The 14127-nt window shown below is 46.3% G+C and overlaps 1 protein-coding gene and 1 pseudogene across 1 annotated transcript; both read left to right on the top strand.

The window, feature by feature from the left end:
- The first annotated feature begins 1875 nt into the window (after positions 1 to 1875).
- LOC123148821 (acyl transferase 1-like) lies at positions 1876 to 2355 on the top strand. Its single transcript, XM_044568321.1, has one exon. It carries the CDS (start codon positions 1915 to 1917, stop codon positions 2353 to 2355), a length of 441 nt encoding a protein of 146 aa, XP_044424256.1. The 5' UTR covers positions 1876 to 1914.
- Positions 2356 to 8248: 5893 nt separating this feature from the next.
- LOC123149971 (acyl transferase 1-like) lies at positions 8249 to 9324 on the top strand (annotated as a pseudogene).
- The last annotated feature ends 4803 nt before the right edge of the window (positions 9325 to 14127 follow it).

The raw sequence follows: 14127 nt of genomic DNA, 5'->3' as shown, positions 1-14127 counted from the left end.
TAGCGGACTTGCCGCTCTTCTCATGTTCGCGCTCCTCAAAGCGGTTAGGACACTTCGGAGCCCAGTGATTAGGATCACCGTAGACATGGCAAAGTCCCTTCCCCTTCTTATTAGAATTCTTCTTGAAGTTGGTAGAATGTGATGGCTTGTTCTTTGTATCAAACTTGCCTTTGCCCTGAGTTTTGTTCTTATTGTTTTTGAACTTGTTGGGCTGGGAGTTCTTCTTCTGTACCATGTGGGCACTAGAACCGCCCTCGGCAACTCGAGCACGTGTGTCCTTTACTCTCGCCTTCTCTTCAACATCAAGAGTACCAATAAGATCCGCAACGGAAAACTCCTATCTCTTGTGTTTCGGGGAAGTAGCAAAATTGTTTCACGAAGGTGGAAGCTTGGCAATAATGCCTCCGGCAACAAATTTGTCCAGCAACACACACTTGAAGTACTCAAGTTCTTTTGCGAGCGACTGTATCTCATGAGCCTGCTGTACAACAAGGCGCTCATCAGTCATCTTGTAGTCATAGAATTGCTCCATGACGTACAACTCGCTGCCGATGTCCGACGCACCAAACTTGGCCTCGAGCGCAGCCCACACGTCCTTGCCGTTGTCAAACGACATATACGAATCCACAATGGAGTCATCAAGAACACTCAGAAGAGCGCCTTTAAAGAGGGTATCGATCTTCTCAAAAGCTTCCAAATGTGATGGATTAAGATCGCCCTCAGGCTTGCCCTTGGTGGCATCATAGCAGCCCGTGGTCTGAAACCAGTAGACTGCTCTCGTGCGCCACCTCTTATATTGCACCCCCTTAAAGGCAGGCGGCTTTAGATGCGCAGCAAAACCACTCGGAGTAAATTGCCTATAATCAGGTTTTTGGATTGTTGAAAATATGAGCAAATTACTACCATGACCACAGCAGCAGAGATTAAACTAATCATGCGAACTAGCATAGCAGATGAACATATCACATCTAGGGCACATACTAGAAGCATGAATTCTACCACGATCTCGAACAGGAAGGATAGAATCACATACGGTGCAGCGGGTGCAGCACCGCCGGCGTTGACGTTGTCGCCCATGTCGTCGAGGACGAGGTTGCCGAGGTCGGGGAAGAAGTCGTCGTTCGCGAAGTCGTCGCTGCCAGCAGTCGCGCGAGTGCGCTCCCCAAAAACCTGATCGCCCCTCTCCCGTACAGGATCACGAGAGGCGGGGTTCCGGAGGCCTGCTGTCCCTTCTCGCGGTGCACGCCGGAAGGAGGGATGGAGAAGACTTGCTTGGCGGCGCAATGATCTGGAACGGTGGTGAGAAACCATACGAAGCGGCGGCGGCTAGGATAGACGTCTGCCTGACTATATAGTGCTAGACAACGTGCATAGCTCTATCCTCGGCTCGGCTCAATCCTGCAACCCGCGGCGCGTCGTGACAAGGCGAGGCGAGGCGAGGCGAGGCGAGGCGTGGCGTGGCGAGCGAGGAGGAGGAGGAGCCCGCGTGTAGGTCTCCTCTTCTCATGCTCATACAAGTGGTAGAGGAGCTCACCTTATAAAGAGATGCAACTCTCTCTCAACTTCCGGGATGGGACTAAACTTTAGCCTCACTTACTCCATTCACATGTGTGCATGAATGGGCCAAGAAAATTTCAGAATTTTAGTTGGGCTTTGGGCCAAAGACCTACTAGCAAAATTCCAACAGATATGGCACGTGTACAAACAGCATTTTCATGTGCTATGACACGTGAAACAGCTGAGAGCTCTTTTTCTCCTCCGAGACCAAGAGATGTAGGAGTATACCATTTCTACACGTCAAGCATCTCTATGTGTATATATATAGAGAGAGAGATACATGGATGAATCAAAATATCAGAGTTAGTGGAGGTACAGTACAACACAAGGTCACAAGCACCCAAGCGTAGGAACGCAATGGTGAAGTTCACCGCACGCCGGAGCATGCCCGAGCCGGTGGCGCCGGCACGGCCAACACCACGCGAGACCAAGATCCTCTCCGACGTCGACGACTGTTATGACCTACGAGTATACTCTTTTGTGATCGAGTTCTTCCACTGCCGACCAGGCGGCCATCCGACGACGACGCCGGCGAAGGCCGTCAAGGCGGCCCTCGCGGAGTCTCTAGTGTACTATTATCCCATTGCCGGTCGGCTGAGGGAGGTCCCCGGAAACAAGCTGGTGGTAGATTGTACCGGAGAGGGAGCGGTGTTCGTGGAAGCATCGGCCGACGTGGGCCTGGAAGAGTTTGGACATCCGCCACCGCGGCCACCGTACCCATGCGTCGAGGAACTCTTATGCGATGCAGGCGATACGACAGTCATGGTCGGCAAGCCCTTGTTCTTCATCCAAGTATGATCAATATTCTTCTACAGTTTTCTTTCTGTCTTAGATAATTACCAGTGCATTGCAATGAGATATTGATATTCCAGTACGTTAGCCCATAATTTACCTACTCTTGCCTTTATTAATGTTCATGATTTACCTACCTAAATAAATTCAAGGATTTTATTTGCTAATCACTTAGTAAGAATTTATTGGTTTACCAAAGAATACACAAATTATTTGAAAGCCAATAAAAGGTGTGACAGTTCAGATGGTTTAAAGAAAACTGATGAAAAAACTAGAGATATAGAAGAAAAAAATAAAAGGGAAAGAAGAAGGGGAAACATACGTAAGGTTGGACAAAACACTTTGACTGACAGAGAAAAGAATGCTATTCTTTTTTTTTCAAGTATAAGACATTATTTGGTAAGTTAATAAAAGGGATGGTTTAATGGTTTTAAGGAAAGCCGGTGAAACAAACTATAGGTGTATGTAGAAGAAGAAAAATATCAAAACAGAAAGATGAAGAAGGAGCGTGCGTAAGGTTGGACGAAGCACTTTATCAGATAGGAAAAGGAACACTATTTTTCAAAAAGTAATATAAAAAAGTAGAGATACTCATGACACTAATTTAGTCCCCGGCTAGTATGTCATTAATCGGTACTACGGTACTCCCTCTGTCACCGGCTAGTATGTCATCAATATGAGGTTCTCCTATTTCAAGGTTCAATTTTAAATATCAGTTGGATGGATCAATACTGTTTGACCAATACTATATATGATATGATGCTATGTTTTCTTTGGAACATCCACCAGGGGAGAGGGTTCCCACCTAAATATATTACTCAAATGTAGCTATAGTGACAAGAGAGACGAGGCGCGAGTGAACGATGCCATGAAATGTTGTGGCATTTCTTGAGTCTCAAATCTTCCATATAATTGAAAGCACAACTGTAGGCCAATTGGTCCGCTCGCTGCCGACAAGTGTATGCCTTCCATACTTGTGGTAGAGATTGAGGGCAAGAAGTCGAGGTCCATTCAGATCAGTGAGGCAGACGATCAATGGATGGGGATATGCTCGGTGTCCTAATGGCTGGCATCCCACCAGCAGGAATGATCTTGTAAGATGGGCTTGTAGAAGTGGTTCGCTCTAGAATTGATCCCATCGCCGAAGAGGGAGCCTACCCAAAATCTTGACTTTGATGGGAACTTTGGAACATCAAATTAGGGGGAGTGAGCCTAGCTCAACTGGTTGGAGGAGTGGATGTACAAACCCAACACCTGGGTTCGAATCCTCATGGAGGCGAATTTTGATTCCTATTTATTCTTGAGGACCAGACTTTTCTGATACTCATGTATTTATTGAGGACTAGGCTTGGTGCGTAATCAAGATTAAAAATCCTAGTACTCATACATAAAAGGCCGTATGCATCCCTGGTTGGTGCAGAGGCTGAGGAAGTGAAATTATCCCCCAATTTTAAGGGGGTCGTGGCACCATTCACATCTGGCCAGCAAGCAACCCTAATCGCCCCGACCCGCTCCTCCCTGCGAGTCCCCCCTCTCCGCCGCCGCCCGAGGTACTCACCAGCGCCGCCGCGTGGTACTGGTGAAGGTGGCGGCGGGGATCCAGGCGTCTCCTCCTCGGGCGGGGAGCCTTGAATCCATGGCAGCGGCCCTAGCTGGTGGCACGCGGCGGGCGGCGCCGGCATGGATAGGTGGGCCACTTCCCTGGCCATGTGGATGGCGGGGAGGTGGTGGGCTTCGGCTGCCGCGGCGGTTCCTCGCTGTATGTTGGTGGCCATGGTGATGTTCGTCCTCGATCTCGGTCTACTCCGATCTGCAGTGGATCCGGCCCTTGGTGGCTTCGGTCACCGTTCTTGGGTGCTGGCCTTGCAGATCCGGTGGCTGGAAGGGTTCCGAGGGAATCTCTTGGCCGGCGTGGCGGCCACTCCGATGGCAGTGCCTTTGGGTGTTGCTTCCCTCGTTGGGGGCTTCGGAGAGGACCTCCTTCCTTCCACCCCTCCCAGGAGCTCAGGTGAAAACCTCAGACCCCCCCTGTTCCAAGCGACGACGACACCACGGTGGCGTGCTCCTTCCTGAAGGCGTTGCTCGGGGGCTGCTCAAGCGGCGGTGGAAGTGGTGGCGGTTCGGTGTCGACACATGCATTCTGGTCAGCTTCATCTTGGAGGTTGCGGCGACGTAGGCGACACTCGTCTCGTGGAGCTACTGCCGATGGTCGAGGCATCGTCGGCAGTCTGCGCCATCAGGCTTGGGGTGCTCAGGGGGAAACCCCAGATCTGGGTCTTCCGGATCGGATGATGATGGTGTTCTATCGCTTTCCCTTCTGGGGGCATCGTTTTGGAGCAAGTGCTGGCTGGAGGGATGGTGGAGCGGTGCTTCATCTCACACATTGATGACGGCGAAGATCGATGCCATGGCGTTGTGGAGACTCGGCGTCCGATGCGCGGAGATGGGCTCGCGCAGGAGGAGGTTGCTGTCTGGCGTCATGGTGACGTCGATGGCAGAGTAGCCAGACAAGGTAGAAGCCTCAATATGATCTGAAGACCTGTGGAAGATGGCGGCGACGACACACGAGTGCGTCTGACCGGATTGTGCCCCAGACCCAGTATGTGGCTCGGCTGGGGCTTCCGAATGAGTTTCGGCTTCCGGCTTTTGATGTTAGGCTTAGGTGAGTGGTTTGGGTAGTGGCCCAGCTAGCACTCCTTCATCATATTGGATAGGAGTAGCGGCATATGTTGCCAAGATGGTGGATTCAGACACATTGTTGTAATACTTTGTACGGTCTTCGAGAATAATCAATAAAGTGACTGTATGCATCTTCCAGATGCAAAGGCAGAGGGTCATCTTTCTTTTCTAAAAAAACTTCCCTGAGAGTAGCCGAGTAGGTATGTTGTAAGCATTCTTGGCTGATAAGGGCATCCCGTGTGTAAGGAAGCACTCATTGTCGGCGGTGTTGCTGATAAAGTCCCGCAACAACAAAGTCACCTCATCCAAGTCTACCAAAGAACATTAGTCAGGTGGTTCCTTAGGTTAGCTAGCAAGCCATCGGCCTAACTTGTAAGACTAGTATGGTGGGGTTTATAGAGTGATAGAATAGGTTGGGAAGCTATATTATGGAGTTGACTAAGTAGTTGTTGGTGGTGAGAGGATAAATAGTTTTTTTTAGATAGGGAAACTGGTGGTTTACTATTTTCTAGGGGAAGGAGGAGGTTACACTTCGTGATGGCTATGCTAGTGGAATGGCAAGTGGAACCAGTGCACCCAAGGGAGGTCTAGAAGCTCACGCAGTTTGAAAGCAGATTTCATGAGCAGGCAATTGTTTTTAAGAGTAATTTTTTGTATCTAGATGATTTTTTTTGCAAAAAATTTCCGAGAATTGAGGCATAATTTCCTAGTATAAGAGTCCTTGGTTCTCCATAAAAAGGCCCTACGAATCGCATAAATAGTATTTACAAGTCCTTTCATAAGGCGGAAAACAAATACCAAAGAGAGTAGAATGAGGCAAGCTTCGCGCAGCAAAGAGGGTATTATAGTATGAAGTAGGTCATCAGTAATTCAGGCACCAAAGAGAGTAGAATGAGGCAAGCTTCGCGCGAAGGTGAATGTGCAACCTGACCTTGCAGGTAGTTGCAAAATTAGCTTGTAAAGGAGCTGAAGGCAGATGTTGGTAGTTCATCAGGAGAGAGGGGTAGGCCAATGCAGGTCAGGGGAAGAAAGTGACATAGCAATTGTGGCTATCACGATGGAAGTGAAGTGATCAGTGTTGAGTGTGATGGTGAGTCCAGCCGTCAGGGCAAAATCATCAATGATGGATTTGACATGGATTATGCCCTGAGTGGAAGCATGAGCTATAATAAGCGTGTCACTAGCATATTGTAGAGTTATTGAAGGAGGTGTCGGTAAATGAGGTGATGAAGAAGCTCTACGGAGTGTGCCTTAATCACCATCTGCTAAAGCAGGTCTACGACGATAATGAATGAGTACGGGAATAGGCACATGTGCATTGCAAGTGCACGATTCAAACTAGAGGGGAACATCGAACAGTTAAACTTGCAGTAATATAATTGCTTAAGATATAGGCGGATTAAATCCCACAAAATTCACTCCGGCAAAGATGTTTTATATGAAGTTTGGATACTCGCCTCTTGACGAAGCTTGAGACTTACTTCAAGCAGACCCTTCACATCATGTGTGTTTTCCCAAATCACTACTGCATGTAATTGTCTTTGGTTTTGCTAATTCTATGTCGGCTGAGATTTTCTTAAGTCTCAGTAAATTTGAAAAAGTATGCCTTTAGTTGAATAAAAAATGCAAATGGGTGAATAAAATGCAGGTTACATTTTTACAAATAAACAGAAAATTACTTTCCGAATCGATTGAGACTTGAGAAATATCAATCGATTTTGACGTAGACGGACCCGATTCTCCTTCTTAGAGCAACTCTAGCAGACCCCGCATCCGGCTGGCCCGCAAAACGTGTTTGCAGTTCGAGGAAAAACGCCTTTGCGGGACAGCGCGCACGGCCACGGATGCAGACCCCGCATAACGGACCCGTAAAAAGGATATTCGCGGAATATGATTTTTTTATGGGTCAGCTTTGCGGGGTCTGATCTGGCGCAGCTCCTCCCGGCCCGGAAAACAAGAACCACAAGTATGCATTTTAGAAGATTTCCAACTTCCATAACTGCTCCGACAAGTTGAACTAATATCTTCTCCATGCATTCATTGTTTATCTGCGGATTCTTGATTTTGCATTCTTCTTTCTTCATCTTTGATTCGAAAGAAGTAGACGTTGCTTCCCCTCTAGGTGCACATGCAGCCGCATCATTGCCTTCGATTCTACTAAGGAGTGCACCAACATCTATTAAGTTTCTTTCTATCAATAAATCAACATATTGGCCTTCCCAAAACCAAAATAAGCATCCATCTTTCTACACAAAAGAATGACCATGTTCGAAATGAGGATCCGCAATTGAACCAAAGAATGAGCTACCGCAAATGCACATACCCCATCGTTTTCGCATTTGAAGAACACCCATCCGGGGTGCTTCGGCGTGCCCGAAGTAAGCCGCAGAATTGTCCGCGTGCAGACGTCGCACTGTATGAGCGGCAACGGCGAGCCACAGAGCCGATGCGCGAGCGCTGAGCCCGATGGACGGCCGGACGAATCCATGCCCGCAAATCGTCGGCGGCGCCGGGAGGACGAACCCGTACCTGCATGCGGTGATGCGCCCTTGCCGGGGCTGCGGGAGATGCTCCCCGACCATTCCATCGCTTGGCGCAGCCACCGGCGGCCGGAAAAGCCAAATTCGGCGGCCCCGCGATGAAGGTCCGCAGATCCGCAAATCCGGCGGCCCGTCGACGCATGGGGGAGAGGGGAGGCCTCGTGCGTGTGGCGGCCTTTCTGCGAGCTCCTGCCGGCTGCTTTTGCCAGAATCTTGGGCGGCGGGGTGGCGGCTGCGCGAGGGGGGAGAGGGGAGGTGGTTGGTGGGGGAAAGCGCGAGCTGAAATGTCACCCCACCAACCGCTTCCGCTTATATGCAGGGCACCGCAGCTGCGAGAGGGAAACCCGCGAATACGCGGGTTGGGGCCGAGATTTTGCCGCGCCCCTCAAAATTTTTTGCAGGCCAGGCAGGGATGTGTGGTCTGATCGGGCAGGTTTTTCCGCCCCGACCTGCATTTTGGCGGTTATTTTCCGGGTCAGGGCGGAATGTGGGGTCTGCTAGAGTTGCTCTTAGCTACGCTCTTTCTCCTCCCGCAAGGGGTAGGTGACGTAGTACGTGTTGAAAATTCAATTCGCTTCCTATTAGCGGCCACCCATATTGGCCTTATTACCCGTTTTTGTATCTATATACACAATTTCATGGTGGAAATCTTCAACGAACCCATTTCCCATTATGCAACCATGTCACTCCGCAAAACAGTTATTCCTGTCTCAAAGAAGGTTTTAATTTAATTATCGTTCTATTTGGGTTTCAGTTTAAATGCATCTTTCTTTATTTATTCAGATAAACAAACTTTGTGTGTACAGGTAACAGAATTGATAGGCGGAGGGTTCATACTTGGTTTCCAGGCATGCCATAGCATCGTCGACGGCTTCGGAATGATCCAGTTCATAAAAAGCATAGGTGATCTTGCACGTGGCGAGGTGCAACCGGCAGTGTTACCCGTGTGGGAGAGGCATATTCTGATGGCACGCACTCCTCCACGCATCACCGACATCGACCCCGCATACACACAGGTTCTAACTGGCTCTGAGTACGATGCCAACAGGATTGTCAACGACGTTATGCTATCAACGACAGTCGAGAGCATGGTGCACAAGTACTTGATCTTCAGTCCGAGAGAGATAACTCATTTACGAGGGTATATCGTCCCATCGCTTCTCACCAAACCCGCCACCGCCTTCGAGCTTCTCACTGCTGTAATGTGGCGCTGTCGGACGATAGCGCTTGGCTACGAGGTCGATACAAAAGTACGCCTCATCTTTACAATCAATGCCCGTGGGAGATGGAAGCGTGATTTTCCCATCCCACGGGGATACTACGGAACGCCTTTGTATACACCATAGTGGAGATCACGGTAGGTGACCTATGCGGGAAGCCACTCGGCCACATTGTGGAGCTAATTCGTAAGGCCAAGACCGACATGTCGCTGGAACGGATGCGGTCAATGGTGGATATGATGGCACTATTGCGTAGGCGGCCGACTTTGCCTGCGCAACAAGTCTACTGGGTGTCAGACAATAGTCACATTGGAGGTGACACAGTGGACTTTGGGTGGGCGGAGTGGGTTGGTGGTGACATGCCAGTCCCGAAGCTATCAAGCTTCCACACTAGATGCAAGGATGTACATGGCGAGGAATCAATCATTGTGTCAGTCTTATTGCCAGGGTCGGTGATGGATAAGTTTACCAGTGAGATCGCCTCCTGGTTGAACAAGGACAACGGAGGCAACTACTTTACACCTAGCTCCCTCTAGTTATATTTATACAACTTGGTGGTGTATATCAATAGTGGTGGCGTATATCAATACAACTTGGTAAACAAGTTGCCATCATAATGGTGGCGTAGTTACCATGGTGGTTAGTTTTAGTTACCAGCATATGGTGGTAATGTACTTGCATCATATGTCCTGAAAAAACCTTTGTCATTACCCATCAGATGACACGCTGGGGAATTTGATTCCTCTCTATATTCTACTCCCTCCGTCTGTAAGACATTTTTTTGAATCTAGTGTCGTGTGTAGTACCATGTTTGTTCCTTTCAAGTGCATACTGAAATGGTCTAAGGCTGGTCATAGTGAAGAGTATAGTAGTATCATGCATATAATACTATGGTATGATAATATATGAGGTAAATACATCAGGAGTCATAGAACTTGCACGCGACGGTCAGTTTGGTGCATAAACTTGTAAAATACGTGTTTCTGATCATCAAACTTACACAAATGTTCATATACGGTCACATTCTATGTACGCAGACGTATTCGTGGCCTATGTGGCATGCCAGCATGGCCAGGGCCCACCGTAAGCCCGCGACGCATGGTAGATTTGCAGGCTTTTTCTTTATTTACGTATTATGCACCTATTTTTTAACTTCTTAAGCCCCTAAAATAAAATGGAAAAACAAGGAATGGTTCGGTTACGAACTAGGGACGTGCCCCTACTAGGCTCGGGTTAACAACCACCAAACCGATGATCATTCATGTCTGGGTAGCACAAATAATTTTTATATCATATAAACACGGCCGAAAAATCAATTTTACAAGAAATGTAACCCCAAAAAAGGGAGCACCATGGCTCGACTATGTGACCTCGTGATCAATGTTAACTAAGATTACCACTGGGTTTCGAAAACACAACATATCCAAATGGGATAAATATTTTTCATGTTGTTATTCCTTCTTGTTCTATGTAAGAAAAAAAATTATATTCTTGTGTTTGTGATATTTAATAAATGTTTATGTGTTACAAAAAAAGGTGTGTGACATTTACAAAAATGTTTAAACATTGTAAACCACATTTGTGTAAATTAAAATGATACATTGCATTTAAAAAATGTCCGTGCATTCCAAAAAAACTGGTCATGACATTTTGTAAATGCCTATACAATGTATAGAACTGTTTGTGTAGCTTGAAAATGTTTCGTACCATCCAAAAATGTTAAAAACATAGTTGATTTTTTTTCAAAACTTGTATTTGAAAAAAATGTTAATCATATGTTTAAAAAGTATTAAGCATATATTTTTTAAATACTCGAAACATAGATGTATACTGGAGTATTTAATATATATATATATATATATATATATATATATATATATATATATGTATGTATGTATGTATGTATATGTGTGTGTGTGTGTATCATAACATAGATGTATACTGGAGTATTTAAAACATCAAAACATATGTGTATCATATGGAGTATATGTTTCAATACACATAAGTTTCAAAACTTGTATTTGAAAAAATGTTAATCTGTACGTGATTAACATTTTTTCAAATACAAGTTTTTGAAACTTTTTAAAATGTCGCATACCTTTTTTTTAACACATAAATATTTTTTGAATGTCACAAGCACAAAAATATAAATTGTTTTCTTACATCTGGACGTGTTGTGTTGTCGGTGGTAATCTTAGTTAACCTTGACCACAAGGTCACATGGTCGAGCCACGGTGCTCATTTTTCCGTGTTACATTTCTTGTAAAATTAGTCGTGCTATATAGACATGAATGATCAGTAGTCTGGTGGTTGTCCATGTGAGACTATTAGGGCACGTTGCAGCTTCAAAATCCCATATCACTTGTTTTCTCATTTTATTTTTAGGGGCTTAATACGAAAATAAAAAAGTCAAAGGCTTCTCTGCAGGTCTAGATGCTACAGCGGATGACAGTGGGCCCTGGCCACACTGGAATGCCACATAGGCCATGGATACGTCCGTGTACATGAAATGTGACCGTATATGAACGCTCGTGCAAGTTTGATGACAAGAAACACGTATTTTACAAGTTTGTGGACCAAACTGACCATCGCGTGCAAGTTCTATGACTTCGGGTGTATTTACCTCATAATATATCTATAATGCATACTAGTACTACCTCCATCACGGTTTAAAGGGCGTACATCTGGAATCACTGGGACCTAGGTGACTCCCGACTGGCTCTGTTTTCCTTTGGGCGTGATTGAAAAAAAATCCATGCAATAACACCCCGGCGCCTAATTAGTTGAGATATTAATGCGTGGTAACCCCCATGCCCACTAAACGAGCAGCCCTCACGCATGCATTGGTGGAGACCGATTCCAACGGGTCGATCTCACTTTCCTTCTTCTTCCCGCACTCCTTCCTTTTCTTCCCGCTCTCCTTCCTTTTCTTCCCGCACAGTTTCCATAGAAAAGGAGAAAAATTCGCCTCCAAATCTCTCCCGCCGATGATCCCTGCTCCCAAATCCAAAACGAAATTAGGCGCGCAAATTCTGCTCTTTTTATACCTAAGCCGATGGAGTGATGGAGTCACACGAACAGACGCCGCTCATCTTCTTTTCTCCTCCATCCAATGGCGCCGCCACAGCAGCAAGGTCAAGAAGATCGCCGGCCTCCTCCTCTTGGCCTCCGTGGCCTTTCGCGAGTGGCCTTCCAACCCAGATCACCGCCGCCTGGAGGACTTCCACCTCTTGGTCTTGCCGGACGCGCACCGCTGCCCTCTTTCTCCATCGGCACGGCTGGCTCCGAGTGTGTTCCTCCTCCATCTGTCTTGCCTCGACGACGTGTCGGACTGTCACGACCATCTCGACCTCCGGCAACTAATGAGGCCGGTTCCTCGAATTGGGGTACCTCTGTCGGCGGTGGCGGGACGGGCAGTGGCGGCAGCGCACGATCATCTTCTTTCGTGGGGTTCAGTCTCAATGGTGGCGGGGGGATCTCGTTTGGCGGCAGCGAGTGCATGGGCTTCAACTTCAGAAGCGGCGCCGGTGGCATACGAATAGGAGGGAGCGGAGAGAGTTCATCCGGTGCTGCCATTGGTGGCAACAGAACAGGTAAACCCTCATGTATCTAGATCATGTACTCCCTCTATCACAGTTCATCTACTGTAAACCATCATGTTAAACTCTACTTTTTGGTAATTTCTGCATGTTATAAGTTAATGGGTTCGGCCTTGATGGACACAATGCACACGAGATGAGCAACGATGCGAACTTGGATGGTAACACCACAGGTAATAAATTGGTGGCCACAATGCACACGAGATGAGCGATGGCGAGAGTGCGCATGTATAATCTCATGTATATTTTGTTTGCTTTTTTGATTGTAAGGTATTGGTGGAGATGACAATGCGGGTAACATGGGCTACCGAGGCAAGGGATACAACCCCAATTTTGCTCATGCTGACGAGTACCCTCCTAGGCAAGAGGCTGTACAAACCCAAAAACCACCACTCGATTTGAGTAAGCACAACAAGAGCATATTTCTGTTTCAGTACTATTCAGTATAGTTAGTGTTGCTTCACTAATTTTTATTCAAATGCATTTAGATGTTTTGGCAAATAAAAAGACAAGAAGACACTACCGTACCAAAGACAAGCGTCATATATATGCAATGATCCTTGCGTGTAATGGCGTGGGTAATAGATTGAAGCGTGGGGTTTCTAAAGAGGTCGCAGATATTTGTAAATGTCCTAGGAGGGTAGTGCAAAGGGTATGGAAGCAGGCTAAAAAAGGCGGCGGTATTACTGCAGTGAAAAACTATAAAAAACTAAATTCAGGAAGGAAGAAGATTAAGTTAAACATAGATGCATTGAAAGCCATCCCACCTGGAGAGAGAACAACTTTAGAACAAGTTGCTGGACATTTCAACATGTCAAGAACCACTGTTTGGCGAAGGTGAGAGTTGTACTTTGATATTCTTGTAAATATTGATCATAAGAATTTACATGGAACATTGTTGTTATTTTTGTAGGTTGAAGGAGAAGCAAATTAGACGAGTAACTAGCAAACTGAAGCCTGCTTTGACCGATGCAAACAATAGGGCTCGTGTGGAGTATTGCCTAAGGCATCTTGAGCCGTGTAGCATGCGCGACGATCCCACCTTTAGGGCTGATATGGATGTGGTTCATATCGATGAGAAGTGGTTCTATCGCACGCAGAAGACCCAGAACATGTATTTGAGTCATAGAGAGGAGGCACCACACCGTGAATGTAAACACAAAAATCACATTCAAAAAATCATGTTCTTATCGGCAATGGCTAGACGAAGGTATGATGCTCAAGGCAACTGTGTTTTTGACGGAAAGATTGGTGTTTGGGCTTATACAGAGTGGGTTCAAGCTAAGAAGAGAAGTCAAAATAGGTTGGTGCTTGTTCATGTTACTAATTTCAGCTAAGTTCGTTCATGCTCATTTGTATTAACTTTATATATTTCTATATCCATAGGTTGAGGGGGGCATGGGAGCTGAAGCCTGCCGATAGCGTGGATAGGAACAAAAGTCGGGAGTACTTAGTGAAATATGTAATCATCTACGTAGAAATATGGTATAAGTATGTTTATTATGACACATTGTAGTACTATAACTCTCTCTCTTCTTTAATTATCTGTCACATAAGTATGTTTGCTAGTCTCAAGAGCATGATACTCCCTCCGTTTTTATTTAGTCCGCATATTAGCTTTGGTCAAAGTCAAGCTTTGTAAGTTTTGACTAAGTTTATAAACAAAAATATTAATATATACAATAAAAAATCAATATCACTAGATTCATTATTGAATGTACTTTCACATCATATAGATTT

Source organism: Triticum aestivum, chromosome 7A (assembly GCF_018294505.1).
Source record: "Triticum aestivum cultivar Chinese Spring chromosome 7A, IWGSC CS RefSeq v2.1, whole genome shotgun sequence".
In the NCBI taxonomy this organism is placed as follows: domain Eukaryota; kingdom Viridiplantae; phylum Streptophyta; class Magnoliopsida; order Poales; family Poaceae; genus Triticum; species Triticum aestivum.
This window is presented reverse-complemented; position numbering and strand designations above follow the sequence as displayed.